At 40.4% G+C, this 13,794-nt stretch overlaps 1 protein-coding gene across 1 annotated transcript in view; it reads right to left on the bottom strand.

Moving 5' to 3' along the window:
* The window catches only part of LOC128661478 (serine/threonine-protein kinase 31-like), an 82,533-nt gene that overhangs the window by 32,708 nt on the left and 36,031 nt on the right, over positions 1 to 13,794 (bottom strand). Inside the window, exon 2 of the mRNA XM_053715727.1 lies at positions 5,912 to 6,037. Within this exon, the coding sequence (XP_053571702.1) occupies positions 5,912 to 6,037 (126 nt within the window). The remainder of the gene's footprint in view (positions 1 to 5,911; positions 6,038 to 13,794) is intronic.

The raw sequence follows: 13,794 nt of genomic DNA, 5'->3' as shown, positions 1-13,794 counted from the left end.
AGATAGCCAAACCAGTACTAAAACAGTTCTTTAGTAGAGGTAATGGTAAATTTGAGAGTATATCATCGATCTGAAAAGGGAGGTAGGAGATGAATCTCTACGACCGATAACAGAGAACCCATGAAAAAGACCCCCGTTAGGGAAATCATTGTATTCAATAGGTGATACTCCCTTCACGTCCCTCTGACATTCGCTGTACTCTGAGAAGAATCGGGCTTCAACAATGCTGAGAAGCGCATATCAACGTAGAAATCTTAGCACAAACTTACTTCACCACCTCCATAGGAGGCAAAGTTTGTAAAACTGAATTGTGGGTGTGGTGAGGGGTGTATTTATAGGCATTTTGAGGTTTGGGAAACTTTGCCCCTCCTGGTAGGATTGTATATCCCATATGTCACTAGCTCATGGACTCTTGCCAATTACATGAAAGAAACCAGAATTCTTAGCCGTTAATTTAGTTAAATGAACAATGGCATCAGAAACAAATGAATTGGCTAGCTTAAGCGCTCTAAGCTTGTCAAGTATATCATCCAAAGGGGTCTCTACCTGTAAGGCCTCTTCCAGAGACTCAAACCAGAAGGCCGCAGCAGCAGTGACCGGGGCAATGCATGCAAGAGGCTGTAGAATAAAACCTTGTTGAATAAACATTTTCTTAAGGTAACCCTCTAACTTTTTATCCATTGGATCTAAAAAAGCACAACTGTCCTCGACAGGGATAGTAGTACGCTTAGCTAGAGTAGAAACTGCTCCCTCCACCTTAGGGACCGTTTGCCATAAGTCCCGTGTGGCAGAATCTATGGGAAACATTTTCTTAAAGACAGGAGGGGGAGAGAACGGAACACCTGGTCTATCCCATTCCTTAGTAATAATCTCTGAAAACCTTTTAGGTATTGGAAAAACATCAGTGTAAACAGGCACTGCATAGTATTTATCAAATCTACACATTTTCTCTGGCACTATAATGGTGTCACAGTCATTCAGAGTAGCTAAAACCTCCCTGAGCAACACGCGGAGGTGTTCAAGCTTAAATTTAACTGTTGACAGAATCAGGTTGAAGCATCTTCCCTGAGTCAGAAAAATCACCCACAGAAAGAAGCTCTCCTTCCTCAGCTTCTGCATATTGTGAGGGGGTATCAGACATAGCTACTAAAGCGTCAGAGTGCTCTGTATTCCTTCTAACTCCAGAGCTGTCTCACTTTCCTCGTAACCCAGGTAGTCTGGATAATACAGCTGAAAGGGTATTATCCATGACTGCCGCCATGTCTTGTAAAGTAAACGCCATGGGCGCGCTAGATGTACTTGGCGCCTCTTGAGCGGGAGTCCCTTGAGCGGGAGTTAAAGGTTCTGACACGTGAGGCGAGTTAGTCGGCATAACTTCCCCCTTGTCAGTTTCCTCTGGTGATAAATCTTTTAAAGACAGAATATGGTCTTTATAACTTAAAGTGAAATCAGTACATTTGGTACACATTCTAAGAGGGGGTTCCACCATGGCTTCTAAACATAATGAACAAGGAGTTTCCTCTATGTCAGACATGTTTAAACAGACTAGCAAAGAGACCAGCAAGCTTGGAAAACACTTTAATGAAAGTAAACAAGCAAAAAATAAAAACGTAACTGTGCCTTTAAGAAAAATAAAAAAGGTCAGAATTTGAAAACCAGTGATAAAAAGCAGTAAATCAAACAACATTTTTACAGTGTGTATAATAGGCTAACAGAGCATTGCACCCACTTGCAAATGGATGATTAACCCCTTAGTTTAAAAACAGATAAAAAAAAAAACGAAATGGGGCGTGTCCAAGCAGCGTTCTGAACAGGACGCACACTCTGAGAGCTCTGAGCAGAAGTTCTGATAATCCGTCGATTATTGAAATATAACAGTAAGATTATAATTATATAATTCAAAGACATCACAGCACAGTCACTTGTGACCCTAAATATATCCTTCTCGCTGTATGCATGAAGCTGAGACTACAGATTGGAACTTAAAGGCCTAGGGCGGCGGCCCACTAATAGGCATTCACCTTCCCCCCGGGAAGAGCCGGGTTATCAGTGCTGCTGGGGTTCCTGGCTTACTGAATCTCTTCACCTCCTAACATCGATTCAACCTTAACTGGGCAGAATACCAAGTTTGGACTGACACTATCACTCTAACCGAGCACCAAGCAGACCATTAAGAGCTTCCCGCTTAACTGAGCAGAAACCTTCATAAAAAAAAAAAAAAAACTCAATTAGCTCTGAAAGAAAGCGGAGACAAAGGAAGATATGGAGGCACCGACACAGATTGACCGATGTCTCGCAAACTTCGAGAGACTCATGAAATCACTAATAGAGAGAGCTCCATTTGATATTCTAATGAGCAAATTATGTGCCGCTAATATACTAACAGAAGTTACTGAGGATGATCGAATACTTGCTGATCAAGATGGCGCCGTGCAAGCTACACACACAGCATATGCAAAGTATCCACAACAGATCCCCTCTATGAATAATCTTAGAATCTTCTGGCCAGAAGAACCATCCCCTGCTGGGGAAATGACGACGGAATACTTCGACTTACCTGGAAGCGGAGGCGAGCATGCAGATGGGCTCCAACGGACAGGAGATTTCCATGTGTCTTCAGCAACACTGATTCAACTGGATCGCACTGGGGGTCGGCCACGGTCCTCTCCCACAGGCCAGAGACTGGCGTCGAACGGACATAAAGAGGGACGGGGGGATCTTCCTCAACAACTGGGGGGGCTGAGCCCCGGTCCCTCTTACCACATATTACTCAGGCGGCTGGGGAACGGAAAGATCACAGAGGAGAACGAATGGAACCGGATAGTCTGTGCGTCCTCACACGGCCTATGCTGTCTGGGGAACCGCGAAGACAAGCTAGCAAGACCCCTGCCTAGACATTCCCAAAAAAGTAACATTGATTACTCCAGACTCTGGACTTTACAACCAGTCTATTGCAGGGGTCTGACATGACTTAATTTATCTTTGGGACTATCAAATGTTGAAAACTCCGGTAACCATATAAAGTTAAGGGGTTAACCTGTATTGATGTGTGATATAATGTTTTTATGTTATCTTTTCTCTCTTATCGTTCAGTTTATACGTTAATCCCTACTGTTGTAATGTTTATGCAATGATCGAGGTGGTCTCCTTTTAGTGATAGCTAGTCAGTAGTGGTAATAAGACATGCACTGACAAGCACGATAAGGTGCTTCCCTTATTTCAGTAAACCTCTTTTCTGCGGCTTGCGGCCGGGGCCGCGGGGATGAGGGTTAACAATATATTACTGCCCAAGGGGAAGATCCTGATCACTAGGGAAAAGTTGAGGTTATAAATGGGTGGCCATTTTTAAACAAGCAATAAGACATAACCTCCCTCCTCTCTTATACGTATTCACAAATATCTAAAAAATAAATAAATAAATAAATAGGATTGGGGTAAGGTGGTATTACATCAAGATAAGACCAGTAGAGATGAGAAGTGTCACGTTTCAACATTCACTTTAAGAACAACTGTCTGCTCAGTTTTGGTTTTTCATTCATTTATGATCTTTTGTTATTTGTTTCGTTTGTTGTTATGTTCTATTTACACATATATCCCCCACATTACCTATATACATACAGGGTCCAAGAGAGGCCCATTTCGATAGCAGGGGGCAAAATCGAGGTTTAATAATTAATGCTCATTGCCTTATCTCATCTTTTTCTTCTCTTATAGATTATTTTTATTTTTAATGTATAATAGATAACGATTGCACTGCTGGAAGTGGGAATGTTCATGTAATACCCTTGCTGATTTCACATCCAGTGTATTAAATCTTCCTCGCATAATAATGCAGTAAAATATGAGTATTACATAGTGATAGCTGTTGCATGGTCTTAACAATGTGAAATGCCTTATTGTAACGTCTATGAAGTATTCCATGTATTTTTGAGATCTGCTGTAAAACCTCAAGTTATTTTAATAAAGCTCTTTGAAACTAAAAAAAAAAACGAAATAATCGTTTTTTAACAGTCACAACAAACTGCCACAGCTCTGCTGTGGCCCTACCTTCCCATACAATCGACTTTGGAAAGCACAAAAACCCTTCAGAGAGGTCCTAAGCATTCAGGGGACTCCTTCAGGGAAACTGGATGTCTCAGGCTGCAAAATCTAATGCGCATTTAGGCGTGAAATTAGGCCCCTCCCACTTATGTATTCACAGTGAAAGGCCACAAAAAACTATCCCTAGGCAAAAATTAGCCAGCCATGTGGAAAAAACTAAGCCCCAATAAAGTTTTATCACCAATATGCATATAAAAAACGTTTAAGCACTTCCAGCAAACTTTTCATATGTCAGAAATGTGAAAAATAATAAGAGTATTACCTCTAACAGCAAGCATGATACTAGTTGTTGTTAAATCACTGTAATTAGGCTTACCTCAGATAAATCCAGTATTAACAGCATTTTCTAGCATTTACATTTCTCTAGAAAAATTTAAACTGCACATACCTCATAGCAGGAAACCCTGCACGCCATTCCCCAGCTGAAGTTACCTCTCTTCAGTTATGTGTGAGAACGGCAATGGATCTTAGTTACAACCTGCTAAGATCATTAAAGACCACAGGAAGACTCTTCTTCTACTTTATGCCTGAGGCTAAAATAGTACAACTCTGGTACCATTTGAAAATAACAAACTTTTGATTGAAGATAAACTAAATAAAAACACCACATCTCTAGCTACTTCCTTTCTTGTCGAGAGCTGCAAGAGAATGACTGGAGGTGGCAGGGAGAGGAGGAGCTATATAGACAGCTCTGCTGTGGGTGGTCCTCATGCAGCTTCCTGTTGGGAAGGAGAATATCCCACAAGTAATGGATGATCCGTGGACTGGATATACCTTACAAGAGAAATTTCCTTTGCCACGCAGTTGGGAATGCGGAAATGGAACAACGGAATGTAGCCACGCCGAACAGAAGGTGAACCATACAGTCCAAACAAGCGGGCCGAACCAAAAGGCCGCGTCACTTCCAAAGGCCTCAATGTTTCAACCATGAGCCCAGTAAACATCACACATAAGCAGGTTGAATCAGATTAACATGATTATAACCCCCCCCTGTTCAATAACCCCCCCCCCTCAGGAGATATTAACCCTTGATTCCAAGATACTAAAAGAGATTCACTGAGACCCTTATGTATAGTTAGACCCGCAAGGTGGTAGCCTCTCTGGAAACATTCACATTATGAAACGATCTTACCGGAATCTACGCCGTGGAACAGGAACACAGCCCTTCAAGTGTGACGGATAGTAGCATTGCCTCCGTCATGGACTTAAGAGGCAGGCAACGAAGCAAAGTTCGACAACGCCAATTGCTTGAGGAGCTGTTAATATGAGTTTGGATGGTTTTGCAGAAAGAAACTCCCTGCATCTCCGGACTCTAACTTTCATCCAAGCCCTTACTGAGAGACTGACAAAACTACTTAAAACTCCTGTCTCATGCCGAAGAGTACTACCCTCCATAAGAAGAAAAAACAAAAATTTAAAATTCTGACAATTCTCTGCCATCCTCCTGGGATGAAAGGCAAAGAATGACTGGGGGATGAGGGGAGTGGGAGAAGTATTTAAGCCTTTGGCTGGGTTGTCTTTGCCTCCTCCTGGTGGTCAGGCTCTTATTTCCCAAAAGTAATGAATGCAGCTGTGGACTCTTTCCATTTAAGAAGAAAACAAGGAGGCCTGAAACAATTAACTGACCTGCAATAATTGTGTTGATTCACAAATATTGACCTCCTGGTGGTCAGGCTCTTATTTCCCAAAAGTAATGAATGCAGCTGTGGACTCTTTCCATTTAAGAAGAAAACAAGGAGGCCTGAAACAATTAACTGACCTGCAATAATTGTGTTGATTCACAAATATTGATTACTAATTAAAAAATTACCTTTATTAGGACCCTTTTGTTCTGAAAAGATGCATGTACAACTGGACGCTTGCTGCTAAGCTCCTTCATTGGCTGGGCATCTAGTAGGTCACGCTCCAGACTGACAGATAAAAGGCCTCCAGAATTCTGAAGAGGACAAAGGAAAGTAATATGCACTTGAGAATGATATCGCTGTAGTTGACTGAGAATAGACTATTTTTGTTAATCCATGATGCTTTTGTTTTTAGAAAGACTATTTCAATTTGACAATTCTGAAAACTAAATAAAGTAACACACGTCAAGTGACAAAAGCATCAACTTGATTCTCATAGTAAATTTTTGCATCTTTAACCAAAATCCAATAGATGATTCATTACTTTATACATATAGCTTCTGGTAATCTCCAGGTCAAAGTCTCTCTTTTTGAAAATAGTCTCCAAATTACCCTTTATTTACTTAAAGGGACAGTGTAGTGAAAATTAAACTTTCATGATTCAGATAGGGCATGCAATTTAAAACAAGTTTCCAATTTACTTTTATTATCAAATTTGCTTTGTTCTCTTGGTATTTTTTGTTGAAAGCTAAACCTAGGTAGGCTCATATGCTATTTTCTAATCCCCTAGAAATTGGTGCATTTTGACAGGTTTTCACAGATAGACAGCTCTATTTCATGTGTGCCATATAGATAACATTATAATCAATCCCATGAAGTTATTTATGAGTGAGTACAGACTGGCTAAAATTAAAGTCTGTCAAAAGAACTGAAATAAAGGGGATTTCTGCAGAGGTTTAGATACAAGGTAATCACAGAGGTAAAAAGTATTTTAATACAACCATGTTGGTTATGGAAAACTGGGGAATGGGTAATAAAGGGATTATATATCTTTTTAAACAATAACAATTCTGGAGTAGAATGTCCCTTTAAAGGCACATAAAATCCAACATTTTTCTTTCATGATTCAGATAGAGCATGTGATTTTAAATAACTTTTCTATTTACTACTATTAAATAATTTGTTTTGTTCTCTTAGTATCCTTTGTTGAAAAAGGATACCTAGGTAGGCTAAGGAGCTGCTGATTGGTGGCTGCACACCAATCAGCATGTGTGTTAACTAGCTCATAGTAGTGCATTTCCGTTTCTTCAACAAAGGATACAAAAAAGAATGAAGCAAATGAGATAATAAAAGTAAATTAAAAAGTTGTTTAAAATCACATGCTCTATCTGAATCATGAAAGAAAAAAAAATGGGTTTCATGTCCATTTAAACAACAACAAAAACAAAACATATTATGCTTACCTGATAATTTAATTTCCATTGTGGGGAGGAAAATCTACGGCTTCATTCATTACTTGTGGGAATTATGAACCTGGCCAACAGGAGGAGGCAGACATCCCAGCCAAAGTCGTAAATACCTCCCCTCATCCCCCAGTTATTTTGCCGAGGGAACACGGCACAGTAAGAGAAATATCAGGGTATAAATGGTGCCAGAAGAACAAAACTAAATTTAGGTCCGCCTATCGGAGAAACGGGCGGGAGCCGTTGACTCTCCTCCCACGATGGAAATTAAATTATCAGGTAAGCATAATTTATTTATTTTTTTCCATCTAAAGGGGAGGAGAGTCCACGGCTTCATTCATTACTTGTGGGAAACAAATACCCAAGCTCTCGAGGACACTGAATGAACAAACCGGAGGGTAAAAAGGAGGCGGACCCTATGCTAAGGGCACCACAGCCTGCAAAACTCCCTCCCAAAAACTGCTTCTAACAAAGCAAAAATTTAGAATTTGTAAAACTTTGTAAAAGTATGTAAGGAGGACCAGGTGGCCGCCTTGCAAATCTGATCCATAGAGGCCTCAATCTAGAAGGCCCAAGAAGAAGCCACATCTCTAGTTGAATGAGCCGTGATCCTCTGAGGAGGCTTATGTCCCGCTGCCTCGTAAGCCAAGCGAATCATGCTCCTCAACCAAAAGGACAAAGAAGTTGAAGAGGCTCTCTGCCCCTTGAGCTTCCCTGAATACACTACAAAAAGAGATGTAGACTGTCTGAAATATTTTGTAGCCTGAAAATAAAACTTCAAGGCTTGAACCACATCCAAATTATGAAGTAACCTCTCCTTAGGGGAAGACGGGTTAGGACACAAAGAAGGCTGATCAACCGACACCTAAGATCACGGAAAAGAAGCAGAGCAAAGTGTGTCTTGGTAAGACCTGAGACCCACTGAACAAGGATTACCTAAGAAAAGTCTGGTGGCTAGCCGGTTCGATAGGGGCTGAACACAAGAGCACCCAAGGAAAGATCGGTGGAAAGCCGGATACCGACTTATAGGTAAATCCACGACATCACCTAAAGACCACCCGAATAGGTCAGTACTGACCACCATCTTGAAGACTGGAGACCCGACAACCGCAGTGCACTGTGAGTACTCAATATTTAACGGAACTACAGACGACCTAGTCATGCAGGGACTTTGTATTTGGCATTAATTGCTGTGACTTATGCATAGGATTTCCACATATTTGTAATTGCACATGGATACAATCAGAGCTATACGCTTGTGTTAATAAAGTCATTCCTCATTTTTTAAATACATCTGAACCTGATTTTGACATTAACTGCTGATACTTGTACATTGGATTTTCATGTATTTAAAATTGCACACGGATAACATTATTAGAGCTGTACGCTTGTGGCAATCAAATCATCTATTTTTCAATACACCTGAATCAATGTATTTGGCATTGACTGCTGAAACTTGTGCATAGGATATCCACATATTTGCAACAGCACACGGATAACATTCTCTGAGCTGTACGCTTGTGTTAATCAAGTCATTCATTTTTAAATACATTTGAATCAATTGTATCAACTTGACTTTTTATATTTATTTGATTTTTTTTTTTATTAAGGACAGAAGTGTCACATTGTTATAAATTGGAACAATATATTTAGTTCCACAACGTGGCTATATGAATTGTATTTGTATGGGTCTGTGATGAGATTTATTAGATCCTAGATTTTTAGTAGAAGTCATCTATTATTATTAACCGATGTTTTAGGATTGTTTTTTTAGAAATATTGTGTGTTGACACCGGTGTCGTATGTAGTTAATTTTAACTGTTTACATTTCAATAGTTTTTTTTTTATTAAACTGAGTGTTATAATACACTACTGGTCTACATTTTATTTTGTGCCTTTTAATTGTATTATATTTGTAAACATAATATTTTCATAACTACATCATAACAGAGGCAATTAGCATTTATTTGCACCACCTACCACCTGTATATATGTAATTCATTTTAACTTTTTCTTGGGGAAGAAACATTTATTTGGTGAGCATTATTCCCTGCTGCCTTAGAGATTATAAATCCATACTTTTTTTTAAAGGAGAGGAGAGTCCACGGCTTCATTAATTACTTGTGGGAAACAAATACCCAAGCTCTCAAGGACACTGAATGAACAAACGGGAGGGTAAAAAGGAGACGGACCCTATGCTGAGGGCACCACAGCCTGCAAAACCTTTCTCCCAAAAACTGCTTCTAACAAAGCAAAAACGTAAAATTTGTAAAACTTGGTAAAAGTATGTAAGAAGGACCAGGTAGCCGCCTTACAAATTTGCTCCATACAGGCCTCATTCTTGAAGGCCCAAGAAGAAGCCAGAGCTCTAGTTGAATGAAGTAACCTCTCCAAGAAAGAATCTTAATGTCAATAGAGTGCATAGGTTCAAACGGAACCCACTGCAACATCTTAAGAACCAAGTTCAAGCTCCAGGGTGGAGCAGAATGTCTAAAGACAGGCCTGATTCTAGACTGAGCCTGAACAAAAGACTATCAGGAAGCTTTGTGAGCCTCTCGTGCAACAAAACAGATGACGCCAAAATCTGTCCCTTTAAGGAACTGGCGGCAAGCCCCTTCTCCAACCCATCCTGGAGAAAGGACATAATCATAGATACCTTAACCTTGTGCCAAGGATATCCATGTTTCTCACACAAGGACAAGTAAGTCCTCCACACCTTATGATAGATGCGACAAGTGACCGGCTTATTGGCCTGAACGAGAGTATCAATCACTCTCTCAGAGAATCGTCTCTTGGCCAAGATTAAGCTATCAATCTCCACGCAGTCAGCCTCAGAGAATCTAGATTTTGATGTTGGAAGAGACCCTGTACCAGCAGATCCCTGCGACAGGGTAACCTACATGGAGAAGATGACATCCCCACCAGATACGCAAACCACGTCCTCCGCGGCCAGGCCGGAGCAATCAGAATAGCCAAAGCTTGCTCATGTTTTATGCGGGCCACTACACGAGGTAGAAGTGGCAACAGTGGAAAAAACTAATTATGCTTACCTGATAATTTAATTTCCATCTTTATGGGAAGAGTCCACAGCTGCATTCCTTACTTGTGGTAAATACTGAACCTGGCCACCAGGAGGAGGCAAAGACACCCCAGGCTTAAATACCTCCCTCACAACCCCAGTCATTCTGCCGAGGGAACAAGGAACAGTAGGATAAATAGCATGGTGAAAAAGGTGCCAGAAGAAAAGATTTCAAATTTAGGTCCGCCCATCGGAGAACACGGGTGGGAGCTATGGACTCTTCCCATACAGATGGAAATTAAATTATCAGGTAAGCATAAATTGTTTTCCATCTTAATATGGGAAGTCCACAGCTGCATTCCTTACTTGTGGGAAACATATACCCAAGCTCTAGAGTGCACAAAATGCTAACGTGAGGGAAGAAAGAGAGGCAGACCCTAATCTGAGGGCACCACAGCCTCAAAACCTTTCTCCCGAACTTGTAACATTTTGGAAAAGTACATACGTAAGGAGCCTTACAAATCTGATCCATAGAGGCCTCATTTTTGAAGGCCCAAAAGGAAATCACTGCTCTCGTAGAGTGAGCCATAATCCTCAGAGGAGGCTTATGTCCTGCCGTTTCTATGCTAAACGGATGACACTCCTCAGACAAAAAGATAAGGAATTCGAAGAAGCCCTCTGACCCCTATGCTTGCTGGAAAAAGAGAACAAACAGAGAAAGAGGTTTGTCTAAATTCCTTCCTGGCCCGAAGATAGAACTTCAAGGCACAAAACACATCCAGAAATATGTTGTAAACGTTCCTTCGATGAAGAAGGATTAGGACATAAGAAAGGAACCACAATCTTTTGATTGATGTTGCAAATTGACACAACCTTAGGAAGAAAACCTAACTTGGTTTGTAGAATAGCCTTATCGGCATGAAAAGCCAGATAAGGAGGGACGCACTGCAAGGCAGCAAATCACAGATACTCTGCAAATAGTCAGTAGAAAAGGAAACTTCCAAGACAACAATTTAAATCTACTTCATGCATAGGCTCCAACGTTGCAAAACCTTAAGGAGAAGATTTAAACTCCAAGGAGGCGCCTTAGATCTAAACACAGGTCTGATCCCAGCAGAGCCTTAACAAATGGCTGCACATCTGGAAGCTCTGACAGGGCCAAAAACTGTCCCTTCAGGGGACTTGCAGAAGAGCCATTCTCCAGTTCATCCTGGAGAACAGAAAAAGTAGGTCCTCCACACCTTATGATAGATGTGATGAGTAACCAGCTTACGAGCTTGAATGAGAGTAAAACATAAATTATGTTTACCTGATAATTTCATTTCCATCGTGGGGACGAGAGTCCACGGCTTCATTCATTACTTATGGGAATTAAGAACCTGGCCACCAGGAGGAGAAAAACATAATTTATGTAAGAACTTACCTGATAAATTCATTTCTTTCATATTAGCAAGAGTCCATGAGCTAGTGACGTATGGGATATACATTCCTACCAGGAGGGGCAAAGTTTCCCAAACCTCAAATGCCTATAAATACACCCCTCACCACACCCACAAATCAGTTTAACGAATAGCCAAGAAGTGGGGTGATAAGAAAAAAGTGCGAAAGCATAAAAAATAACGAATAGAAATAATTGTGCTTTATACAAAAAAAATCATAACCACCATAAAAAGGGTGGGCCTCATGGACTCTTGCTAATATGAAAGAAATGAATTTATCAGGTAAGTTCTTACATAAATTATGTTTTCTTTCATGTAATTAGCAAGAGTCCATGAGCTAGTGACGTATGGGATAATGACTACCCAAGATGTGGATCTTCCACGCAAGATTCACTAGAGAGGGAGGGATAAATTAAAGACAGCTAATTCCGCTGAAAATATTCCACACCCAAAACAAAGTTTAAATCTTATAATGAAAAAAAACTGAAATTACAAGCAGAAGAATCAAACTGAAACAGCTGCCTGAAGTATTTTTCTACCAAAAACTGCTTCAGAAGAAGAAAACACATCAAAATGGTAGAATTTAGTAAAAATATGCAAAGAAGATCAAGTTGCTGCTTTGCAAATCTGATCAACCGAAGCTTCATTCCTAAACGCCCAGGAAGTAGAAACTGACCTAGTAGAATGAGCTGTAATCCTTTGAGGCAGAGTTTACCCGACTCGACATAAGCATGATGAATTAAAGATTTCAACCAAGATGCCAAAGAAATGGCAGAGGCCTTCTGACCTTTCCTAGAACTGGAAAAAGATAACAAAAAGACTAGAAGTCTTTCGGAAAATCTTAGTAGCTTCAACATAATATTTCAAAGCTCTAACTACATCCAAAGAATGCAGTGATCTCTCCTGAGATAATCCGCTTCCCAAATGTCTATACCTGGGATATGAACCGCAGAAATTAGACAGGGGCTGGATTTCGCCCATACAAGTATTTGAGATACTTCCTTGATAGCCAGAGGACTGTGAGTCCCTCTTGATGATTGACATATGCCACATTTGTGACATTGTCCGTCTGTAAACAAATGAACGACTCTCTCTTTAGAAGAGGCCACGACTGAAGAGCTCTGAAAATTGCACGGATTTCCAAAATGTTGATTGGAAATCTCACCTCCTGAGATTCCCAAACCCCTTGTGCTGTCAGAAACCCCCATACAGCTCCCCAACCTGTCAGACTTGCATCTGTTGAGATCACAGTCCAGGTTGGAAGAACAAAAGAAGCCCCCTGAACTAAACGATGGTGGTCTGTACCACGTCAGAGGGTGTCGAACAATCGGTTTTAAAAATATTAAATGAGATATCTTTGTATAATCCTTGCACCACTGGTTCAGTATACAGAGCTGAAGAGGTCAAATGTGAAAATGAGCAAAGGGGAACACGTCCAATGCAGCAGTCATAAGAACCTAGAATTTCCATGCATAAGGCTACCGAAGGGAATGATTGAGACTGAAGGTTTCGATAAGCTGAAACCAAATTCAGACGTCTCTTGTCCGACAGAGACAGAGTCATGGACACTGAATCTATCTGGAAACCTAAAAAAGGTTACACTTGTCTGAGGAATCAACAAACTGATTGGTTAATTGATCCTCCAACCATGTTCTTGAAGAAACAACACTCATAAAAAGCTGGAAAGGATCTTTCCATTGAAAATGAGCAAAGGGAATTGAATCCAATGCTGTTAAAACCTCTATGCATATATAGCAACTGAAGGAAAAAATAGAGACTAAAGGTACCGACAGACGGAACCCAATACAAATTGTCCCTTGTCCGATAGAGACAAAGACAGTGACATAAACCATCTGGAAACCTAAAAAAGGTGACCCTTACGTGAGGAATCAAGAACTTTTGAAAAAAAGATCCTCTAACTATGTCCTGAAGAGCAAGTGAATCATATGAGATTCCGCATCCTCAGGAAATAATCTGAATGAAAACAGAAAAATGAAAAATATGCATTTATTGTATCTAATGAAAACAAATAATGCTATCAGTGACCATAAAAAGGCAGAATAGTTTGAATAAAACTTCAAAACCCAGTTCCTAAAAAAGGAACTGGAAGAAATACCCCAGAAGATTCCAGGTCTGAGCAGCGCTTGAAC

This window comes from Bombina bombina, chromosome 5 (genome assembly GCF_027579735.1).
Source record: "Bombina bombina isolate aBomBom1 chromosome 5, aBomBom1.pri, whole genome shotgun sequence".
NCBI lineage: Eukaryota > Metazoa > Chordata > Amphibia > Anura > Bombinatoridae > Bombina > Bombina bombina.
The sequence above is the reverse complement of the archived record's forward strand: the minus strand, read 5'-3'. Positions and strand labels throughout refer to the sequence as shown.